Below are 24,095 nucleotides of genomic sequence, written 5' to 3' on the forward strand. Positions count from 1 at the left end.
GCCATCTCCTCATACAGCGGAGGATAGGTCATCAATATTAAATGCCCGTAGAACCCCTTTAAATATAGTGCAGGTCCAGACAGCCTGTTTAAGGCTACTTTCACACTTTAGTTCGGAGCGGATCAGTCTGGTGTCTGCACAGACAGATCTGCTCCTATAATGCAAACGCTTGCATCCGTTCAGAACGGATCCGTCTACATAACTTTGCATAACTTTTTTCAGATGTGATTCTCTTACAGGGGGCTGTGATCCGCACAATTAACCCCTGGCAGACCCCCCTCCCTCCCCTGTATTTAACTCATTGGTGGCCAGTGCGGCCTCCCCTCCCCCTAATTAAAATGACCGACCCCCCCCCCCCCCCCCCCCCATCATTGGTGGCAGGGGAGAGTTCCGATCGGAGTCCCAGTTTAATCGCTGGGGCTCCGATCGGTAACCATGACAGCCAAGACGCTACTGCAGTCCTGGCTGCCATGGTTACTTAGCAATTTTAGAAGCATTATACTTACCTTCGCTGTCTGTGGCCGGCCGGGCGCTCCTCCTACTGGTAAGTGAAAGGTCTGTGCTATAAGCAATGCGCCGCACAGACCTTTCACTTACCAGTAGGAGGAGCGCCCGGCCGGTCACAGACAACGCAGGTAAGTATAATGCTTGTAAAATTGCTAAGTAACCATGGCAGCCAGGACTGCAGTAGCGTCTTGGCTGCCATGGTAACCGATCGTAGCCCCAGCGATTAAACTGGGACTCCGATCGGAACTCTCCGCTGCCACCAATGATGGGGGGGGGGGGGGGGGGTCGGTCATTTTAATTAGGGGGGGAGGGGGGGCCGCACTGGCCACCAATGAGTTAAATACAGGGGAGGGAGGGAGGGGGGTCTGCCCCCTGCTGCCTGCATTGCAAGTCTGGACGGATCCGTTTGGCTTCGCACGGCCAGGCGGACACCAAAAGCTGCGTTCGGGTGTCCGCCTGCTGAGAGGAACAGAGGCCAAACGGTGCCAAACCGATGCATTCTGAGCGGATCCGCATCCACTCAGAATGTATTGGGGCTGGACGGATCCGTTCGGGGCCGCTTGTGAGAGCCTTCAAACGGAACTCACAAGCGGAACCCCGAACGCAAGTGTGAAAGTAGCCTAAGTTTACACTGTCTACAGGATTTGTACAATAAATCTGCCCCAGTAGTAACTTTTAATACATTTAAGATTATGCATTTAAAATTAAATATTTTTTATTACTTCATAATCTACCATTCAGGGAGTAACCGGTTTATCCAAACCAGCTGGTATGTGAAGTCATTCAGTCAATGCTCCCTGGCATCAAATATGCAGATTAGTTATCTTCCCTAAGGAAGAAAACAAGTGCCACCAGTAAGGGTGCGTTTATATCTACAGTATGCCAGAACCGGCAGACTTTTCTGGCATAAATACCGGCTGGACAAAAACCGCTGCATGCAGCTGTATTTTTCTGGCCAAAACCTGGCATTCATGCCGGAATGTAGCCGGATTGCCACTGGATCCCAGGGATCTGGAGGAGATCTGAAGAGTCCAGCAATGCCAAATCTGGTAAACTCAGGCAGGCTGAAATGTTCACTGGAGATGTGAATGTGGCCTAAATAGCTACCCTATAAGTCCAAGCAGCTAAGCACAAATGGCACTAGAGAGACAGCTTTCTTTCTTTCGGAGGAGAACCAATTTGCACAACTTTCCTAGGGAACATAATACAGTGGTCCCTCAAGTTACAATATTAATTGGTTCCAGGATGATCATTGTATGCTGAAACCATTTTAAAGTTGAGTAATCTTCTCCAAAGCCCCGAAATACCATCCAAAATAAGAGAAAATGAGGATTTAAAGGAAACCTGTCAACTCCCAAAAAATATCCCAAGCTGGCAGCAGTACCTGAGCAGTGCTCCAGACTAAAATAAATACCTAGGAGCCATTGGCTACTGAACTGAAAAATTTAGTCGCCAAATTTAAATACATATAATTATACTGTAAATTACACATACGTAGGCTGCAATACACCGTAAATTACACATACGTAGCCTGCAATACACCGTAAATTACACATAAATTAGCCTGCAATACACCGTGTATTACACATACATAGCCTGCAATACACCGTGTATTACACATACGTAGCCTGCAATACACCGTGTATTACACATACGTAGCCTGCAATACACCGTGTATTACACATACGTAGCCTGCAATACACCGTGTATTACACATACGTAGCCTGCAATACACCGTGTATTACACATACGTAGCCTGCAATACACCGTGTATTACACATACATAGCCTGCAATACACCGTGTATTACACATACATAGCCTGCAATACACCGTGTATTACACATACATAGCCTGCAATACACCGTGTATTACACATACATAGCCTGCAATACACCGTGTATTACACATATATAGCCTGCAATACACCATATATTACACATAGGTAGCCTGCAATACACAGTGTATTACACATATATAGCCTGCAATACACCGTGTATTAGACATACATAGCCTGCAATACACCGTGTATTACACATATATAGCCTGCAGTACACTGTGTATTGCACATACACTCGCCTAAAGAATTATTAGGAACACCATACTAATACCCCCTTTTGCCTTCAGAACTGCCTTAATTCTACGTGGCATTGATTCAACAAGGTGCTGATAGCATTCTTTAGAAATGTTGGCCCATATTGATAGGATAGCATCTTGCAGTTAATGGAGATTTGAGGGATGCACATCCAGGGCACGAAGCTCCCGTTCCACCACATCCCAAAGATGCTCTATTGGGTTGAGATCTGGTGACTGTGGGGGCCATTTTAGTACAGTGAACTCATTGTCATGTTCAAGAAACCAATTTGAAATGATTAGAGCTTTGTGACATGGTGCATTATCCTGCTGGAAGTAGCCATCAGAGGATGGATACATGTTCTCATTCTGTTTACGCCAAATTCGGACTCTACCATTTGAATGTCTAAACAGAAATCGAGACTCATCAGACCAGGCAACATTTTTCCAGTCTTCAACAGTCCAATTTTGGTGATCTCGTGCAAATTGTAGCCTCTTTTTCCTATTTGTAGTGGAGATGAGTGGTACCCGGTGGGGTCTTCTGCTGTTGTAGCCCATCCGCCTCAAGGTTGTGCGTGTTGTGGCTTCACAAATGCTTTGCTGCATTCCTCGGTTGTAACGAGTGGTTATTTTAGTCAATGTCGCTCTTCTATCAGCTTGAATCAGTTGGCCCATTCTCCTCTGACCTCTAGCATCCACAAGGCATTTTTGCCCACAGGACTGCCGCATACTGGATGTTTTTCCCTTTTCACACCATTCTTTGTAAACCCTAGAAATGGTTGTGCGTGAAAATCCCAGTAACTGAGCAGATTGTGAAATACTCAGACCGGCCCGTCTGGCACCAACAACCATGCCACGCTCAAAATTGCTTAAATCACCTTTCTTTCCCATTCTGACATTCAGTTTGGAGTTCAGGAGATTGTCTTGACCAGGACCACACCCCTAAATGCATTGAAGCAACTGCCATGTGATTGGTTGACTAGATAATTGCATTAATGAGAAATAGAACAGGTGTTCCTAATAATTCTTTAGGTGAGTGTATATAGCTTGCAATATAATCTACAATGTATAGGGCACTGTATATCTACAGCAGGGAGCTATGGAGCCATCAGATCTTAAGCACTGTACATGCACAGAGCAGCCTATTCCATCCCATTCTTGTGTACAGGGAGGAGGAGCCTCTGTTCATCCTCGGCCTCTCCAGAACCAACAGACCCAATCAGAGCCGCCACTACAGTGAACGCGCGGCGTACCCCCAGCACAACACCTACCTGCCCATCCCGCACCAGTCCTGGGAACACACAGCTACAGCAGCAGGACGCATGCGATGCTGTCACAAGGCCAACTAGGGGTTAACCCACGGCCGGTCAAGGTCACATGACTAATACACGCCCCCTTTCACAGTCAGGGTCACTGCCTCTTAAAGGGGCCAGACTCAGCTCGTGCTGATGATACTGCAGCACATCTAGAGGAGCCCCGCACCGGCGATCACTGCAGCTCCTGATGTGAACGATCCTGTCTCCCATGATTTAACTGCAGAGCTGCAGCGCTGGGTCTAGTAGTCGCAAATGGCGACAAGACTAAAAAGTCCTATCGCCATTTGTAAATTCTAAGTCGCATTGGCGACCATTTTGGTCTCCATCTGGAGCACTGCTGAGAGTAGCCAGCAGCATGCTTGTAACGATCATTTTATTTCTGCAGGTAGTTGAAGCAAAAGCTGTAAAAACGTTTTTTTAATTCCCTACCCAGCGCGCTTCTCTAGTGAGGCTTGAAGTCACGGAGGCAGCGGTCACGGTAACTACGCCCCCTTGCCTGCTCCTTTGCTGTGACTGACAGCGTTGCTGCACGACAGTTCGGCTGGCTTTGCCGAACTGCCGGCTGTCAATCACAGCGAAGTCAGGAATAGCTGCTATATAATAACTGATACAACTATTTTACCAAAGAAGTGGCCTTGACTGGTTGTATCTGAGTCTAAAACATTGTATGTTGAGTCTAGTTTCAACTTATGATGGGTCAGAAAGGACCATTGTATGTTGAAAATATTGTATCCTAAGGCCATTGTATATTGAGGGATCACTGTATTGCCTGTAAGATTCTCTACACACCAGCTGGATCTTTGTATAAAGAGAACCAGAACAATTCCTTCCTGAAAGAGGCGTCAAAGCCATCTCAGCCAACTAGAACCCTGCTCTTTACTTACGATAAGGAAGAACTCTGAAATAACTGTCTACAGAACAGGACCTTGTTCCCAGGAGCCGCCTATCATACCTTTCAGCATTTTATGTAGTTTTAGTTGCGATTCATAGCATTAAGGCTATTCAGGAATTCTGGTGCCTTATTAACTTAATACTCTTTGGCTTGTCTTCAATGAAGAAAAGGAATATTACCCTCTCCATCCACCTCTCTCATATGATTTTGGAGCTCTGGGCCAGTTATTCCCCTCTTTCCCCCTTTTTTTTTATTCCTCATCAACAATGTTGTGTGGATTATTGACTGTTGAATAAGTTGTAGCATTTTGAAGATGCTGGTATAGTGCAGAGTGTAATGTACAGTTGTCGGTTGTATTGTGTTTATGCCCTTTTACTACAGTGTATGAGACATGTATTCTACTGTTGCCCAGTCTTTGCTGCATCATTGTATATCATATGGTTGTATTTGACGATCAAAGTAAAGCTTTTTTTTTTTTTTTTTCCATTCTCAAACTTAGCCCAATAAAAACAGCTGTCTATAGATGGGTGTCTCTGATTTGGCTAGTTTTAATGCTTTTTAATGGGTTGCACATTATAGCAAAGGGCAACTACCTATTGTTGGCATTAGGTAGACAGATTTCTTCCTTCTGGAGGAGAGCCAAGTTTCATAAGCTGTAAAACTTTTTTGGTGACATATTGATCTTACAGCATCAAAATGAAACCATTATAGCTTCAGTGTGTTCTCATTATATAGGCAAAAATGAACAGAATATTGGAATTTCCCTTTGTATGTTAATGTTGATAAAACTACATTTACTACACAGATTATCTCATACACCACAATGGAATTATAATCCATATGTATACGTTATTTGACCGCCATCACTGCCGCCCAAAATAAAGTATCCTAATAAAAGGGTTGTCATACTTTTTTTTTTTTTTTAAAGCGGCTGTCACCAGGATCAACCCTATTAAACCAGACATACTGACTGGTAGGGCTCATCATGCTGATTAAAACTATACCTTTCTTTTCTCTGTATGCTATACAGATTCATATGCAAATGAGAAATTGGAGTAACAGGAGGGGTGACTGAATCCTTTGAGCACTGCTTTGTAATACCCCCCTGTGCTCTGCACACTCCTCCCTCCCCTTGATTGACAGGGCTAGACATGCTGAGGGCAGAGCTGTGTCCTAGCATCTACATATCATATACTCTATGTACTATAGCTTCACCACACTGAGATCTGATCACAAAGTTAATATACATATCATTGCTTTATTCGCAAGCACAATATATGATTATTAAGACACAAGTAATATGTGTTAGCTTCTAAGCATAGAAGAAGAAAAAAAACATAATCCTCTATGTGGTAATGCTATAGCTTGCTTTTAAGTGTTTGAATCCTGGGAGAACTTCCAGTTTTTTTAACTACACATTTAAGGGTACTTTCACACTTGCGGCAGTGTGATCTGGCGGCCAGTTCCGTCGTCGGAACTGGCCGCCAGATCCGCCGATCCTCCGCTGACTGAAAGCATTTGTCAGGCGGATCCGTCTCACAAATGCATTGCAAGGACGGATCAGTCTCTCCGCTTGTCATGCGGACAGATGGATCCGTCTTGTATCTTTTTTCACATTTTTACCGGTCTGCGCAGGCCGGAAGGACGGATCCGGCATTCCGGTATTTTGAATGCCGGATCCGGCACTAATACATTCCTATGGGAAAAAATGCCGGCATTCAGGCATGTCTTCAGAGTTTTTTTCGCCGGAGATAAAACCGTAGCATGCTACGGTTTTATATTTTGCCTGATCAGTCAAAATGACTGAACTGAAGACATCCTGATACAAACTGAAAGGATTACTCTGCATTCAGAATGCATGGGGATATGCCTGATCAGTTCTTTTCCGGTATAGAGCCCCTGTGACGGAACTCTAAGGCCTCTTTCACACTTGCGTTGTTGGGATCCGGCATGCACTTCCGTTGCCGGAGGTGCCTGCCGGATCCGGAAAAACGCAAGTGTACTGAAAGCATTTGAAGACGGAACCGTCTTCCAAATGCGTTCAGTGTTACTATGGCACCCAGGACGCTATTAAAGTCCTGGTTGCCATAGTAGGAGCGGGGAGCGGGGGAGCGGTATACTTACAGTCCGTGCGGCTCCCGGGGCGCTCCAGAATGACGTCAGAGCGCCCCATGCGCATGGATGACGTGATCCATGCGATCACGTGATCCATGCGCTTGGGGCGCCCTGACGTCACTCTGGAGCGCCCCGGGAGCCGCACGGACGGTAAGTACACTGCTCCCCCGCTCCCCGCTACACTTACCATGGCTGTCAGGACTTTAGCGTCCCGGCAGCCATGGTAACCACTCTGAAAAAGCTAAATGTCGGCTCCGGCAATGCGCCGAAACGACGTTTAGCTTAAGGCCGGATCCGGATCAATGCCTTTCAATGGGCATTAATTCCGGATCCGGCCTTGCGGCAAGTGTTCCGGATTTTTGGCCGGAGCAAAAAGCGCAGCATGCTGCGGTATTTTCTCCGGCCAACAAACGTTCCGTACCGGAACTGAAGACATCCTGATGCATCCTGAACGGATTACTCTCCATTCAGAATGCATTAGGATAATCCTGATCAGGATTCTTCCGGCATAGAGCCCCGACGACGGAACTCTATGCCGGAAGACAATAACGCAGGTGTGAAAGAGCCCTAAGCCGGAAAAGAAAAACGCTAGTGTGAAAGTACCCTAACCCATAATAAAAGTCTTTATCCTTATCACATTGAGAATAATATTTTTAGGCTTCAAAAGCTAATAAATAATATGTTGCGCCTGTGAATAAATCAGTAAATCGGTTTTAGGGTTCCAAGCAAAAAACAAAACAAAAAAAACTGTATTCTCAATATACTAAGGCCTTTTTATTGTTATTATATGATTATATATTATTTAATATAATGTAGCCTTTTCTTAGGCTTAAAGGGAACCTGTCATGTGGATATTTGATTATAATCTAACTAATTATATACAATCATTAACTACTAAAAAGTACTTTAGATGTAAGCACTTACTGGTGTGACAGATGGTTACCTCATAATACACTGCGTGCAGAATTATTAGGCAAATGAGTATTTTGACCACATCATCCTCTTTATGCATGTTGTCTTACTCCAAGCTGTATAGGCTCGAAAGCTTACTACCAATTAAGCATATTAGGTGATGTGCATCTCTGTAATGAGAAGGGGTGTGGTCTAATGACATCAACACCCTATATCAGGTGTGCATAATTATTAGGCAACTTCCTTTCCTTTGGCAAAATGGGTCAAAAGAAGGACTTGACAGGCTCAGAAAAGTCAAAAATAGTGAGATATCTTGCAGAGGGATGCGGCACTCTTAAAATTGCAAAGCTTCTGAAGCGTGATCATCGAACAATCAAGCGTTTCATTCAAAATAGTCAACAGGGTCGCAAGAAGCGTGTGGAAAAACCAAGGCGCAAAATAACTGCCCATGAACTGAGAAAAGTCAAGCGTGCAGCTGCCAAGATGCCACTTGCCACCAGTTTGGCCATATTTCAGAGCTGCAACATCACTGGAGTGCCCAAAAGCACAAGGTGTGCAATACTCAGAGACATGGCCAAGGTAAGAAAGGCTGAAAGACGACCACCACTGAACAAGACACACAAGCTGAAACGTCAAGACTGGGCCAAGAAATATCTCAAGACTGATTTTTCTAAGGTTTTATGGACTGATGAAATGAGAGTGAGTCTTGATGGGCCAGATGGATGGGCCCATGGCTGGATTGGTAAAGGGCAGAGAGCTCCAGTCCGACTCAGACGCCAGCAAGGTGAAGGTGGAGTACTGGTTTGGGCTGGTATCATCAAAGATGAGCTTGTGGGGCCTTTTCGGGTTGAGGATGGAGTCAAGCTCAACTCCCAGTCCTACTGCCAGTTTCTGGAATACACCTTCTTCAAGCAGTGGTACAGGAAAAAGTCTGCATCCTTCAAGAAAAACATGATTTTCATGCAGGACAATGCTCCATCACACGCGTCCAAGTACTCCACAGCGTGGCTGGCAAGAAAGGGTGTAAAAGAAGAAAATCTAATGACATGGCCTCCTTGTTCACCTGATCTGAACCCCATTGAGAACCTGTGGTCCATCATCAAATGTGAGATTTACAAGGAGGGAAAACAGTACACCTCTCTGAACAGTGTCTGGGAGGCTGTGGTTGCTGCTGCACGCAATGTTGATGGTGAACAGATCAAAACACTGACAGAATCCATGGATGGCAGGCTTTTGAGTGTCCTTGCAAAGAAAGGTGGCTATATTGGTCACTGATTTGTTTTTGTTTTGTTTTTGAATGTCAGAAATGTATATTTGTGAATGTTGAGATGTTATATTGGTTTCACTGGTAAAAATAAATAATTGAAATGGGTATATATTTGTTTTTTGTTAAGTTGCCTAATAATTATGCACAGTAATAGTCACCTGCACACACAGATATCCCCCTAAAATAGCTAAAACTAAAAACAAACTAAAAACTACTTCCAAAAATATTCAGCTTTGATATTAATGAGTTTTTTGGGTTCATTGAGAACATGGTTGTTGTTCAATAATAAATTTAATCCTCAAAAATACAACTTGCCTAATAATTCTGCACTCCCTGTATACATACAAAGATGCCGCATGCTAATGAGCTGATTGGAGTCCAGCGTGATGTCATTGAGTCCAGCGTATATTTAATTCAGAGCTATAGCCACTCCCCTGCCCACCTGCTGCTGATTCATATGGAAACAAACTGTCATTCAGCAGCAGGTGGGCGGGGAGAGTCAGGAGCTCATAAATATTCATGACTCATCATTATCAGCTGGAGCTTTTCAATACAAGATGTTGGCAGATTGACTGGGTCAATTAAAGAAAGTGACCCAGCATTGTGCTAAGAGAATCAATCACTTATTTATGTTGCCCTTAGTTAGGACACCATAAAACTGGTGACAGGTTCCCTTTAAATGAGAGAAAAAAAACTGGAAAAAAAAAAAAAAAAAAGTTTATGTGAGTATCTCCCAGGATTCAAGCCTGGGATCTTTACATGCAAAACCATGCACTCAGCACAAACCTATAACATTACCACATAGAGATTATGTTTTTTCTATGCTTGGAAGCTAACACATATTACTGGTGTCTTTATAATTCTATATTGTGCTTGCAAAAGCAAAAAAATGTATGTTAGCTTTATGAGCAGATCTTAGAATGGCCAAGCTATAGTACATAGTGCATATGATATGTACATGCTGGGATACAGCTCTGCCCTCAGCATGCCTAGCCCTCTAAATCATGGGGAGGGGGGAGTGTGCACAGCACAGGGGGTGTTACAAACCAGTGCTTCAAGCGTTCAGCCCTGCCCCCTAGTGCTGCAACTTCTCTTTTGCATATTAATAAAAACGCAGATTTATATGCAGCTGTTTAGCATACAGACAAAAGAAAGGTATTGTTTCAATCAGCATGATGAGCCGCAGCCAGTATGTCTGGTTTAATAGGGTTGATCCTGGGGACAGCTGCTTTAAAAAAAAATATGCCCCTAAATGCAACACTCAACTAGCTCATACTGACGTTTCCAAAACCAATACACTGATCCCTGCCAGGCTTTGTTTGTTTGGCCACAGCGATGATGTGCCTGTACACTCCATGCGACCACTGCAGCCAATCACTAGTATCAGTGGTTATGTGGCTAGTGACTGGCTAAAGAGGTGTCCGGGGTCTACAGGCACAACATTGCTGCAATCAAGAAGATGACGTCACTGCACCTGCAGGGAGGATTGGAGTGGCAGCGCTATAACAACTCTTAAACCTCTCTAGGTCTTTCTGCCTTACCTCGGATGTATATGCCATCTCTATATGGGGTGAATGACAAAGCCATTATGATTGAAAGGAAGATTTTCCCAAACCGAAAAGTACAGATGGGTAATGTTTAAAACCTTCAGATACTTTTCTCCAATCACAATGGCAGCAAGTCCCGTACTGAGGTCTTCACACAGTTGTGAGATCTGCTATATCTTGTGAGACCACAGACTGCAATGGGCTTCTGCATCACTGAAGACGTCCACTATGAATGGGCATGGTCTTTTCTGTCCACAGACAGAAAAAGAGGCGGGTGCTGCCCCAGTGGCAATCCTCAATTAGCATGTAGGTCACCAAATATTTTCAGCGGAATATATATATATAAAATATAAATGTCCTCTTTAAAATATTGATGACCTATCCTCAAGTTATCAATATCATATTGTGAGTGTCCGACTCTCAGCATCCCTGCCAATCAGTGACCTCTTCATAGTATACCAAGCAGAGTTCCCTAAATTGTATAATGGTGAAGAGTTCCATGACCAATGAACGTGAAGTCACAGGCCAAGGAAGAGGCCGCAGCATTCGCTATAAGGAACTCCTCTTTATATAAACACACTGCAGAGTAGCTTTTTCAGGATTTAGCGAAATCATTACTCTATACAGCATCTATTGAAAATCTCTATAGCATCTACTAAAAATCTCTTTTAATAAGTAAATTATTTCCACAGCAGGGCCTTCAAGTTATGTTTCTATGTAAATTCTTACATTTTGGCATTACTTCTTGGGTTGGTGTCGACTGGAAGCTATTATTATACTGGTTTTAAAACAGGGATTAAAACTATTGGGCTTCATTATTCTCTAATCCCAGGGCTTTAGAGTCTTCTTTACAATGCTGTTGGAGTCCAGACAGCACCTTCTTTGAACGCCAGCCACGTGCTTATTTTCTATTAAATACATTAGCTTCTGCACAAAAAGGCAAAATGTTTCAATTCAGTACAGAGAACTAATTTTGGCAGAGGATTTTTTGGAGCTTCCGTGTGCTTCTGCATCCCATGCAAATGCTGCGCAAAAGAAAGGACATGTCCAATACTTTACTTCAACATGCAGAACATGGACCCATTGAGGCCAATGGGTCTGCACCGTGATGCAGCATGCACACAGCCAGTATCCGTGCAGACCGCAAACACTTATGGTTGTGTGAATGTTACATAACTAATAATATTTATACTGCAGCTGTAGTCTACATTTGTCATAAACAAGAAGACAAGGATTGAACAGCACAGCAAATATTTTAGTCTTGATCAAATGGTTACAAAGTCACGTAAAAAACGCCCTGTTATAGTCAATGTTGAGTATCATTCTTTGGGTCATTAACCCTTTCCCGTTAGGTCTCCATTACGGATAAGCAATAGTCTAAGAGGAGATCAAGTCCTGAGAGGGACCTGAATGTAGACTGCTTTAGAAGAGATGTGACATTTGACATATGCCCCAGCTCATACACTCAATATGTCCAAAATTCCTATTGGCAGCCACTGGACTGGTATAGGTCAGTACATTTGCTGTACTATGAAAAGTAGACTATACAGTCAGTCCTTGCAATAAAAGATGTATACTGTACTGCAAAGTAACCTAACTGGTGGTATAGGAGTGACATATGCATGCTTCAGAGGGTTCTGTCCAAGATATACAGCAGTCTTATTTCCCCAATGTAGACATGAAAATATATCCTGAAATCAGGGTGAATAGACCCCCAATAGACAAGGACAATAGACCCTTTGCCAACTTGTAACTCACCAGCGCTTCTTTCCATGTTATCTAATGAAACATTAATCAGGGGCTAAATCTGGAGTACTCAGTCCATAAATAAGGTCAAAGAAGGCAACCCCCACATAATCGGAAAGAACAACAGAACAGGCCAAGGCAGTGTAACCAAACACTCTCGTTACTGTTTCCTGACCTCTGGGATCAAGGCTCCGAGAACATGTCTCTGTAACCAGGCTTGAGGAACTAGTATGAAGGAAAGAATTACAATTTGTTTTACAAGCCAAGAGGTTAAGCTCCATAAGAAGGGAGGGAATTAATGGCTACATGAGTTACCTTTAATCTTCTACTCTCTGCAAGACACACAGGTTAGATTTTGAAGCACCGACTTGTTATTGCACTTATATGGTTTTAAGTTAGGAAATAATATTAAATGGAAGAGAATCCCCAAGTTCAGCGAGTACTGACCACACCAATCTGCATCCAAACGTCTGCCCTGGATATGATTAATTACCACATTGACAAGTATTGTTTGGTAGATATTGGCATGTGTTACTGGAGAGAGATTTGCTCCACCTTCTGCATTTAGTCTGCTCTGATCAATAGAAGGAATGTGTACAGCAGATGTTGGGAAAATAAACTCTAGTAACAACACGAATGTTACAAAGAACCTAAAGATGGACAATATTAGCACCATAGATATTAAAGGATACTCAATATTTCATCTTAGCACATCTTGGGAAACAAAATATGCCCAAATTATATCAAGTATACCACATTAACTTTCACCTGTCACATTAAAATTGGAAAAACCCTCCCAAAAATGTAACTTTTTTTTATTGCATATTTTTCATGTGTCTGAAGTATATCTTGTTGGCACACAACTGCATTTTTAACCCTTAAAGAGGACCTTTCACCAGAATAAAGTATCTAAACTGACTATACAGACGCGTAGAGCGGCGCCCAGGGATCCCCCTGCACTTACGGTTATCCCCGGGCGCCGTTCCGTTCTCCGGTTATAGCCTCCGGTATCTTCATAGTTAGGCTCCACCCAGGGGAACCTGCCGCCGTCTCCTTCTCCTATGCTGTAGCGCTGGCCAATCGCAGCGCTCAGCTCATAGCCTGAGAGAAAAAAAAGCCTCTCAGGCTATGAGCTGAGCGCTGCGATTGGCCAGCGCTACAGCATGGGAGAATGAGACCCCGGCAGGTTCCCCTTGGTGGAGCCCAACTATGAAGATACCGGAGCCTATACCGGGCGAACGGAGCAACGCCCAGGTATAACAGTAAGTGCAGGGGGATCCCTGGGCGCCGCTCTACACGTCTGTATGGTTAGTTTAGATGTTTTATTCTAGTGAAAGGTCCTCTTTAAGCCTAAATCAATTGGCACTAAAGGACCAGTAATATTTCCCCCTTCTGGCTACATCAGTCATAACTAATTTTTTTCTTCAAATTTTTATTTTTAAGGATAAGGGTCCATTCACACGTCTGTAGTGTATTGCGGATCCGCAATACACCCGGCTGGCACCTCCCATAGAACTGCCTATTCTTGACCGCAACATGTTCTATTTTTTTCGGGAGCCGCGCTCCAGAAATGCGGATGCGGACAGCACACTGTGTGCTGTCCGCATCTCTTCCGGCCCCATAGAGAATGAATGGGCCCGGATTAGTTTTGCAACGTTGCGGAATGGATCCAGACCCATTCTACAGACATGTGAATGGACCCTTAGTTGTAGGTTTTTATGAACCATTTTGGGGAATATGTAGTGTATTAAATAACTTTTATTAATTTGTTTTTAGGGGGAAAGAAAAAAAATGTACATTAATTTGTGGAATTAAATTACTATGTGGTATAAATAACACAAGTTTATTATGTGGGTCACTACAATGATGATGACGACAAATTTCTATATATTTTTATTATTTTTCTCTCCTCTTGCAGGCTGTCAGCTCCCCAACTGCCTCCTCCTACAGACTGAAGGGTAAGGGGGCAGCTGCTTTAGATGCTCATATCTCTGAAGTGGTAGCAGCTAGAGATATGGGCTTTCAAACCATACGAAAATCACAGCATTATCTTCAGTACATGGGAAGATATCACTGTTAGAAATTAGGATGCAGTGCATGTAGCTAAAGGGAAAAGTAAAAGCAAGTTTTTACAGTGTTTATTCCCAACTTGATTTCTAACAGTGATATCTCCTGCTTCTGTTGTGCTAATGCTGTCATTTTGGTCTTGTATGATAGTCTGCTTGTATGAATGCCAGGTTTCAAACAAGACCAGCCCCATGTCTTTAGCTGCTAGACAGCAGGCGATATCAGCAGCCTGTCCCCCTTCCACTTATTTTTTTTATTATTTATTTTATGCACATAAATAGCGCTACTATATTCCGCAGCGCTTTATAGACATTAGCATCCAACTGTCCCCAATGGGGCTCACAATCTAAGTTCCCTATCAGTATGTCTTTGGAGTGTGGGAGGAAACAGGAGTACCCGGAGGAAACCCATGCAAACACGGAGAGAACATACAAACTCCATGCAGATATTGTCCTTGGTCGGATTCGAACCTAGGACCCCAGCGCTGCAAGTTAAGTGCTTTTTCCACAGCCCGAGCTGAGCAAAACAGTTGTTGGTGGTTAATGCATTAAAACAACAAGCCGTAAAAAAGAAAAAATATATAAACTTTTGTACATCATCAAGGCTACTCGAATGTTTCCTCTAAAGACTGGAAGAACAACAGGCATGTTACAAAGAACCTAAGGATGGACAACAAAAGTGCAATAGACATTGGTTGGGGTCAGAGTCCCAACACCCTCACTAATCAGCTGTTTCAGGAAGTCGTGGCGCTCACCAGAGTTAGGCCACGTGACCAATGTATGGTGACAAAGGCCACAGTGCTTTTCAACTTCCCTGCAGTACCACCCAGGAGAGGATTGGCCATATACCCTACAGGGAAATTTCCCGATGGGCAGATTTCCAGGGAGCCGCCTGGGCCCTCCTCACTGCCATCTAATGGAAGTTTTTGGATGTATTTTGTTCTGCTGGCAGTATTTTGTGATGGATTGTGGCATTTGGCTCTGTTGGGATGGTGGTATAATGTGCCACAATATAAAATTGCTGGTTCTGCCTTCCATCAATTTGGCCCAGACTACAAAACGAGTCCACTTTTAGTATTTTTTCCAGGTCCACTTTAAGTTTCTGCCCCTGGTACTACCTCAGGTGAACTTAAAGAGGGCTTTGAGGGTACTGTGGTTTTACCTGATATTCTCTTGTAGTTGCTTACCTCAAGCACATTTAACCCATGCATTCTTTTCTCAATTTGGACCCTCCTGACCAGCTTTTACCATGTAAACAAATCACTCTAGTTTCATTACATTCTGTATGTTAGCACTTTATGTTGCTGTATCCAACCAATCCCATGAATCACTCCTCCTTTCTCTGCCACGGCTCCAGCACCTCCCCTAACAACGCCCAGCTAGTTTATAGCTCCTCCCACCATGATAGTTACATTTTAGCTCTCCTATAGGGCTGCAACGAGTACTCGATTAAATCGAGAAATTTGACACAAAAAAAATCCTTGATGCAAATTTTTGGCATCGAGGATTCGTTTGTGTCACGTAACCACAGAGCGGGGGTGAATACTCACCTTTCCAGCAGGGGCCCTCCGGACACCCCACAGCACGTCCATGGTCCCGCGCTGCATTAACCTCCTGACGTACGCATGCCGTAACCTGACGCGCTGTGTGACGTGGAGTGTCAGCATTGCCCCTGCTGTAAACGCAAGGTGGTGACACTGAGGGGGTTGTGGCGCGACTAAGGCCGGGCGCCCGGAGTGCACAGCGTCATAGCAACCAATGACGCTGTGCACTCCGGGTGTCAGGGAAAGGGCAGGCTGGGCTTTCACGGACCGTGCGTCCGTGGTCTAACTGAAGTGTGTCCCGGCCATAGTGGAGAGCAGATGGCACTGGGGGATAGTGGAGAGCTGATGGCACTGGGGGATAGTGGAGAGCAGATGGCACTGGGGGATAGTGGAGAGCAGATGGCACTGGGGGATAGTGGAGAGCAGATGGCACTGGGGGATAGTGGAGAGCAGATGGCACTGGGGGATAGTGGAGAGCAGATGGCACTGGGGGATAGTGGAGAGCTGATGGCACTGGGGGATAGTGGAGAGCTGATGGCACTGGGGGATAGTGGAGAGCTGATGGCACTGGGGGATAGTGGAGAGCAGATGGCACTGGGGGATAGTGGAGAGCAGATGGCACTGGGGGATAGTGGAGAGCAGATGGCACTGGGGGATAGTGGAGAGCAGATGGCACTGGGGGATAGTGGAGAGCAGATGGCACTGGGGGATAGTGGAGAGCAGATGGCACTGGGGGATAGTGGAGAGCAGATGGCACTGGGGGATAGTGGAGAGCAGATGGCACTGGGGGATAGTGGAGAGCAGATGGCACTGGGGGATAGTGGAGAGCAGATGGCACTGGGGGATAGTGGAGAGCAGATGGCACTGGGGGATAGTGGAGAGCAGATGGCACTGGGGGATAGTGGAGAGCAGATGGCACTGGGGGATAGTGGAGAGCAGTTGGCACTGGGGGATAGTGGAGAGCAGTTGGCACTGGGGGATAGTGGAGAGCAGATGGCACTGGGGGATAGTGGAGAGCAGATGGCACTGGGGGATAGTGGAGAGCAGATGGCACTGGGGGATAGTGGAGAGCAGATGGCACTGGGGGATAGTGGAGAGCAGATGGCACTGGGGGATAGTGGAGAGCAGATGGCACTGGGGGATAGTGGAGAGCAGATGGCACTGGGGGATAGTGGAGAGCAGATGGCACTGGGGGATAGTGGAGAGCTGATGGCACTGGGGGATAGTGGAGAGCTGATGGCACTGGGGGATAGTGGAGAGCTGATGGCACTGGGGGATAGTGGAGAGCTGATGGCACTGGGGGATAGTGGAGAGCTGATGGCACTGGGGGATAGTGGAGAGCTGATGGCACTGGGGGATAGTGGAGAGCTGATGGCACTGGGGGATAGTGGAGAGCTGATGGCACTGGGGGATAGTGGAGAGCTGATGGCACTGGGGGATAGTGGAGAGCTGATGGCACTGGGGGATAGTGGAGAGCTGATGGCACTGGGGGATAGTGGAGAGCTGATGGCACTGGGGGATAGTGGAGAGCTGATGGCACTGGGGGGAACTGATGCACTTGAGCTGAGTGCACAGGGGGGAACGAAGGGTGTTGGGGACTGATGGCAGGGGGTCTGATGAGTTTTTATAAAGGAAAAACAGTCTATTAATTAATTTTTTCTTATTAGAGTATTCGATTAATCATAAAAATAATGCTATTGCTAAAATAATCGTTAGCTGCAGCCCTACTCCCCTATCACTGCCCCTAACACCCAGCTAATTTATAGCCCCTCCCACCCAGATAGTTACATAGACATTCCTCTATCACTGTCCCTGTTGCTGCTTTGAAACACCCATAGACATAAAATCACAGGAAATAAGAAAGAACCGGAATACAGCCCAAAACGGACAATAGGAATAAAAGGTAAAAGAAATGCATTACAAAATTACAGCTACCATCATAAATGATTATTTAAAATCAGAAGACCCCTTTAAGAATTATACAGATCCAATTGAAATTAATAGGCTGTGTATGTAAGACATGGACAGAATTAGAGACTCTTTGTAGGCATTAGTTCTGGCTAGTCAGCACTGAAGAGGAATCCCCTCTATTAAGTCAGAATTCCGAAAATTAGGTATTTATTAGGGTTGTCCCGATACCGATACTAGTATCGGTATCGGGACCGATTCCGAGTTTTCTCGGCGGTACTCAGCCGCCGATACCCCGCCCCGATACATAAATAGAATACTTTTTTGAACTAACGCTGCCCTCTCCCATGTTCCCATGTCCCCCCTGTATCCCCACAGCACTTACTTAAACTTCCATAGCAGGCAGAGCGGACGGCACCAGTAACGTCACTCACTGACGTAGAGCGCCTGCTCCGACCACTTTATGAGTGAAGCAGGCGGAGCAGACGCGCAACGTCAGTGAGTGACGTTACTGGTGCCGTCCGCTCTGCCTGCTATGGAAGCTTAAGTAAGTGCTGTGGGGATACAGGGGGATACAGGGGAACATGGGAGAGGGCAGCGTTAGTTCAACTTAATAACTGGATAAGGATTCACGTTTATAAAAAAATACTTCGGTGAGCGGCGGGGCCCGGTGTATTGGGGGACACTGTTATGAGGGGGATCTGTGGATGACATATAGCAGTGTCATCCACAGATCCTCCCCATAACAGTTCCATCCACAGATCCCCTATAACAGCACCATCCACAGATCCCCCACCAAATAACAATGCCATCCTCAGATCCCCCCACCCCATAACAATGCCATCCACAGATATCCCACCCCATAGCAGTACCATCCACAGATCCCCATAACAGTGCCATCCACAAATCCCCATAACAGTGCCATCCACAGATCCCCATAACAGTGCCATCCACAGATCCCCATAACAGTGCCATCCACAGATCCCCCATAACAGTGCCATCCACAGATCCCCCATAACAGTGCCATCCACAGATCCCCCATAACAGTGCCATCCACAGATCCCCCATAACAGCGCCATCCACAGATCCCCATAACAGTGCCATCCACAGATCCCCCATAACAGCACCATCCACAGATCCCCATAACAGTGCCATCCACAGATCCCCCATAACAGTGCCATCCACAGATCCCCCATAACAGTGCCATCCACAGATCCCCCATAACAGTGCCATCCACAGATCCCCCATAACAGTGCCATCCACAGATCCCCCATAACAGTGCCATCCACAGATCCCCCATAACAGTGCCATCCACAGATCCCCCATAACAGTGCCATCCACAGGTCACATGACATTTTAAAAAAGTATCGGTATTCGGTATCGGTGACTACTTGAAAAAAAGTATCGGTACTTGTACTCGGTCCTAAAAAAGTGGTATCGGGACAACCCTAGTATTTATTATTTTATTTTGCAAACCAAAAACATGATTTTTTTGAAAAAAAAAATTTTGGCGATTTGCATGTTTACTGCTTCCAATCATTTTAAAAGGCCCCCATACACACAAGGAAAAAAGACAGCTTAACTGACACATATATACAAGGGCTTCCCTAGCATCTTTCCACTAATGATGCCAGGGAAAAAAGGATTGGGCATGTATAATCTCTGCACCTTATCCTTTTGTTCCAGGAGAGATAAGCTGCTGCTTAAGGTGTATGAGAGCAACCTATTTCCCCTCTCCCAAGTGACAAAACATGTATGCCCGGCCAAGCATGCCTGTGTAGGGGTGAGGTAGGAAGGAACACCTATTGGCAGCTGAAGAGTGAGTCTTCTAGGTGTAATGGCAAAACCCCTGTTGCTCTTAGAGGCTCATTTGCATACAGTAATGCAACTTAAAAGGTGAAACATATGAGATAGACTCATTACATGCAAAGCGAGATATGTCAAGCCTTTGTTATAATTTGGATCAGGCATGCTCAACCTGCGGCTACCAGCTGTTGTAAAACTACAACTCCCACAATGCCCTGCTGTAGGCTTATAGTTGTAGGCTGTTCGGGCATGCTGGGAGCTGTAGTTTTGCAACAGCTGGAGGGCCGCAGTTGAGCATGCCTGATTTGGAGGATTATGGCTTACAGCTTATGAAAACCCAAAGTCACAATTTTGAGGTACCCTTTGCTCAGGGGATATGGATTAATTAGCTGACTAGAGTGTGACCCTTTGAGCCTAGAATATTGAACCTTTTCACAAAATTCTAATTTTAAGCTGCATTATTGCAATTATTTACATTACTGAAATAAATTAACTTTTGCATGATAGTCAAATTTTTCGAGTTTCACCTGTATATTAAAACATGAATATCTAGACATTTGTATGGCTAGATAGTGAGCCTTGAAACAGATATATTAAAAAAAAAATTTTTTAAAAATGAAGAAATGACAGCGATTTCAAACCGGGGGGGGGGGGCGCTTAACAAGTCTGACACGACAAAATTCTGGCTTCTAATAGTCACAATATAGAATTTTGCAACTTTTCGGGCTTATCTGTTTAGCCACGTTAATTAGTTTTACTCAGATTAGGGATAAGAGAACGTGTGTTTCAAGTTCGGTGTACAAGGTTCGGGTTATATAAGAATTCTGTTCCGTTATAGATTCCACTACAACGGAATCCATAACGGAATTCTTAAATAACCCGAACTTTGTACGCCAAATTTATTAACTGCAACAAACAATTCTACTTCAGTTGGGTGTGTCGAAACAAAAAGGCATAATCAAAGTTCTACGCAAGTATCATGTTTAAAGATGTGCCAAATTTATCAAATAACGTGCGACATCCGATAACTATGGTGCAAATTATTCCAAAGCAGACTAAAGAAAAACAGACTTCAAAAATGACTTCTGATAAATGACCCCTGTAGTGTCACATCAATCTCTGCTATCAGACTATAAAATCATCTTACCTTCCTTCATTAACCAACTCAATGAAAGCAAGTCCAGCATTCTTCTGAATGGAGTTCTGCCACTCCTGCAAAGGAAAACACAACACGTAAAACAGATATAAAAAAATTTGTTTCTGATCAACAGTTCATTTGTTTATTACTGTAAAATAAAGCTGAAGAGCAAACGTTGCATTCTGCATTTCTCATTCCTAAATATTTGACAAGGTGTTCCTAAATAAAGGAGCACAGCCAACTTGGTTGTCACCTTTGAACGAGAAGAGAGAGGGGCTCTCTTCATTGCAGTGGATAGCATCGAAATGGGCCTATACACTTTCAATAGAGTCCGCCTCGCTTTCTCTCCTAAAGGCCTCATGCACACGGCAGTTTTTTTTTTTTTTGCGGTCCGCAAAAACAGGTTCCGTAGTTCAGTGATCCGTGCCCATTTTTTCTTCCGTGGGTCTTCCTTGATTTTTGGAGGATCCACGGTCATAAAGGAAAGTAAAAAAAATAAATAAAAAAAAAAAAAAAAAGTAGTTTTGGTGTCCGCCTGGCCGTGCGGAGCCAAACGGATCCGTCCAGACTTACAATGCAAGTCAATGGGGACAGATCAGTTTGACGTTGACACAATATGGTGCAATTGCAAACGGATCCGTCCCCCATTGACTTTCAATGTAAAGTCAGGAGTCCCTATTATACCATCGGATCAGAGTTTTCTCCAATCCGATGGTATATTTTAACTTGAAGCGTCCTCATCACCATGGGAACGTCTCTAGGTTAAAATACAGTTGTGTTCAAAATTATTCAACCCCCACTGAAATTGAGTGTTTTGGCCAGTTTGACATTGATTTTGATCATTTCAGTCATCTTGTTTACAATTAAATCAAAGAGGCACTTGTGAGTCAGACAAATATAACATAACATTTATAATGAAATAACCACAAATGTATTTTCTGTGCTTACATCATTATCAGTTTTATTCAACCCCCAAGTGACATTCAATCTTAGTACTTAGTACAACATCCTTTTCCAGTTATAACAGCTTTTAAACGTGAAGCATAGCTTGACACAAGTGTCTTGCAGCGATCTACGGGTATCTTCGCCCATTCTTCATGGGCAAAAGCCTCCAGTTCAGTCACATTCTTAGGCTTGCGCGCTGCAACTGCTTTCTTTAAGTCCCACCAGAGGTTCTCAATCGGATTTAAGTCTGGTGACTGCGATGGCCACTTCAAAATATTCCAGCCTTTAATCTGAAACCATGCTCTACTGGACTTGGAGGTATGCTTGGGATCATTGTCCTGTTGAAAGGTCCAACGTCTCCCAAGCCTCAGGTTTGTGACGGACTGCATCACATTTTTATCCAATATCTCCTGGTACTGAAGAGAATTCATAGTACCTTGCACACGCTGAAGCTTCCCTGTACCGGTAGAAGCAAAACAGCCCCAAAGCATGATTGACCCCCCCGCCATGCTTCACAGTAGGCAAGGTGTTCTATTCTTCATAGGCCTTGTTCTTCCTCCTCCAAACATAGCGTTGATCCATGGGCCCAAACAGTTCTAATTTCGTTTCATCAGTCCACAGAACACTATCCCAAAACTTTTGTGGTTTGTCCACATGACTTAGCATACTGCAGTCGACTCTTCTTATTCTTTGGAGACAGCAAGGGGGTGCGCCTGGGAGTTCTGGCATGGAGGCCTTCATTACGCAGGGTGCGCCTTATTGTCTGAGCTGAAACTTCAGTACCCACATCTGACAAATCTTTTTTCAGTTCCTCAGCAGTCACACGGGGACTTTTCTCCACTTTGCGCTTCAGGTAGCGCACAGCAGTCGAAGTCAGCATCTTCTTTCTGCCACGACCAGGTAGCGTTTCAACAGTGCCCTTTGCCTTGAATTTGCAAATAATGCTTCCTATGGTGTCTCTTGGTATGTTTAACATCTTTGCAATCTTCTGATAGCCATTGCCCTTCCTGTGAAGAGAAATCACCTCTTCTCTTGTCTTCCTGGACCATTCTCTTGACTTCACCATGTTTGTAAACACATCAGTAAATGTCCAGAAGGAGCCGAGTATCACAGTCCTTTTAAATCTGCCTAATTAGTGCTTATTATGCTTGATTGCTGCTCCTTGACATCCACAGGTGTTTTCAATACCTGATCGAAAACACTTGAATGAACCTCTGTTCTTAAGAGTGGTAGTCTTTAAGGGGTTGAATAAATGTGTCAATGAAGAAATAAAAAAAAAAACATTTAATACTGTATTACAAAAACAATTGATGTCATTTTAGTTGCATTTGGTTCTTTAAAAAGTCCTTGTAAGATTTCATTCTGAACACAATTACAAATGTACACTAAATTCCCTAAAACCCTTTACAGCATTGGGGGTTGAATAATTTTGAACACAACTGTATACCATCGGATTTGAGTTATATCGTGAAAACTCAGATCCGACAGTATATTCTAACACAGAGGTGTTCCCATAGTGATGGGGATGCTTCAAGTTAGAATATACTAAGAACTGTGTACATGACTGCCCCCGGCTGCCTGGCAGCACCCGATCTCTTACAGGGGGCTGTGATCAGCACAATTAACCCCTTAGGTGCCGCACCTGAGGGGTTAATTGTGCGTATCATAGCCCCCTGTAAGAGATCAGGTGCTGCCAGGCAGGAGGGGGCAGACCCCCCTCCCTCCCCTGTATTACATTCATTGGTGGCCAGTGCGGCCTCGGCCTCTCTTTTACTGCTAGCAGTGCACAGAGGTGGGAGCAGGTATGTTCACATGGGGCTCAGGCCTAAAGACAAAGCATGACTAACTTGATGAAGAGGACTTGTTTCAGCATAGGACAAATGCTGTGTGGCTCTCTGGACTGCAGCATCTGGTGGCTGGTAACTCCTGTTAGGGTCACCACATTCTTGTGTAGGTATGTGCGGTATGTACAACTACAGCCTATGTACAGGCACCACTGACAAGTGTGTCGGTTGCTGCGATTGGTGAGCCGTGTGTGTCATGTGTCTTCACTATGGTGTGTGTTTTATGGACCGTCATTATGGTGCTTTTCATGGATCTTCACTATTGTGTATGGGTGCTTTTCATGGATCTTCACTATGGTGTGTGTGCGTTTTATGGATCTTCACTATGGTTCATGTGTGTGTGTTATGGATCTTCACTATGGTGCATGTGTGTGTGTTATGGATCTTCACTATGGTGCATGTGTGTGTGTGTTATGGATCTTCACTATGGTGCATGTGTGTGTGTGTGTGTGTGTGTGTGTGTGTTATGGA

General features: G+C 44.5%; 1 protein-coding gene across 1 annotated transcript in view; it reads right to left on the bottom strand.

The window, feature by feature from the left end:
- The window catches only part of LRBA (LPS responsive beige-like anchor protein), a 640,201-nt gene that overhangs the window by 416,398 nt on the left and 199,708 nt on the right, over nt 1-24,095 (bottom strand). Inside the window, exon 34 of the mRNA XM_040418535.1 lies at nt 20,845-20,909. Within this exon, the coding sequence (XP_040274469.1) occupies nt 20,845-20,909 (65 nt within the window). The remainder of the gene's footprint in view (nt 1-20,844; nt 20,910-24,095) is intronic.

The sequence above is a fragment of the Bufo bufo genome, chromosome 2 (assembly GCF_905171765.1).
Source record: "Bufo bufo chromosome 2, aBufBuf1.1, whole genome shotgun sequence".
NCBI lineage: Eukaryota > Metazoa > Chordata > Amphibia > Anura > Bufonidae > Bufo > Bufo bufo.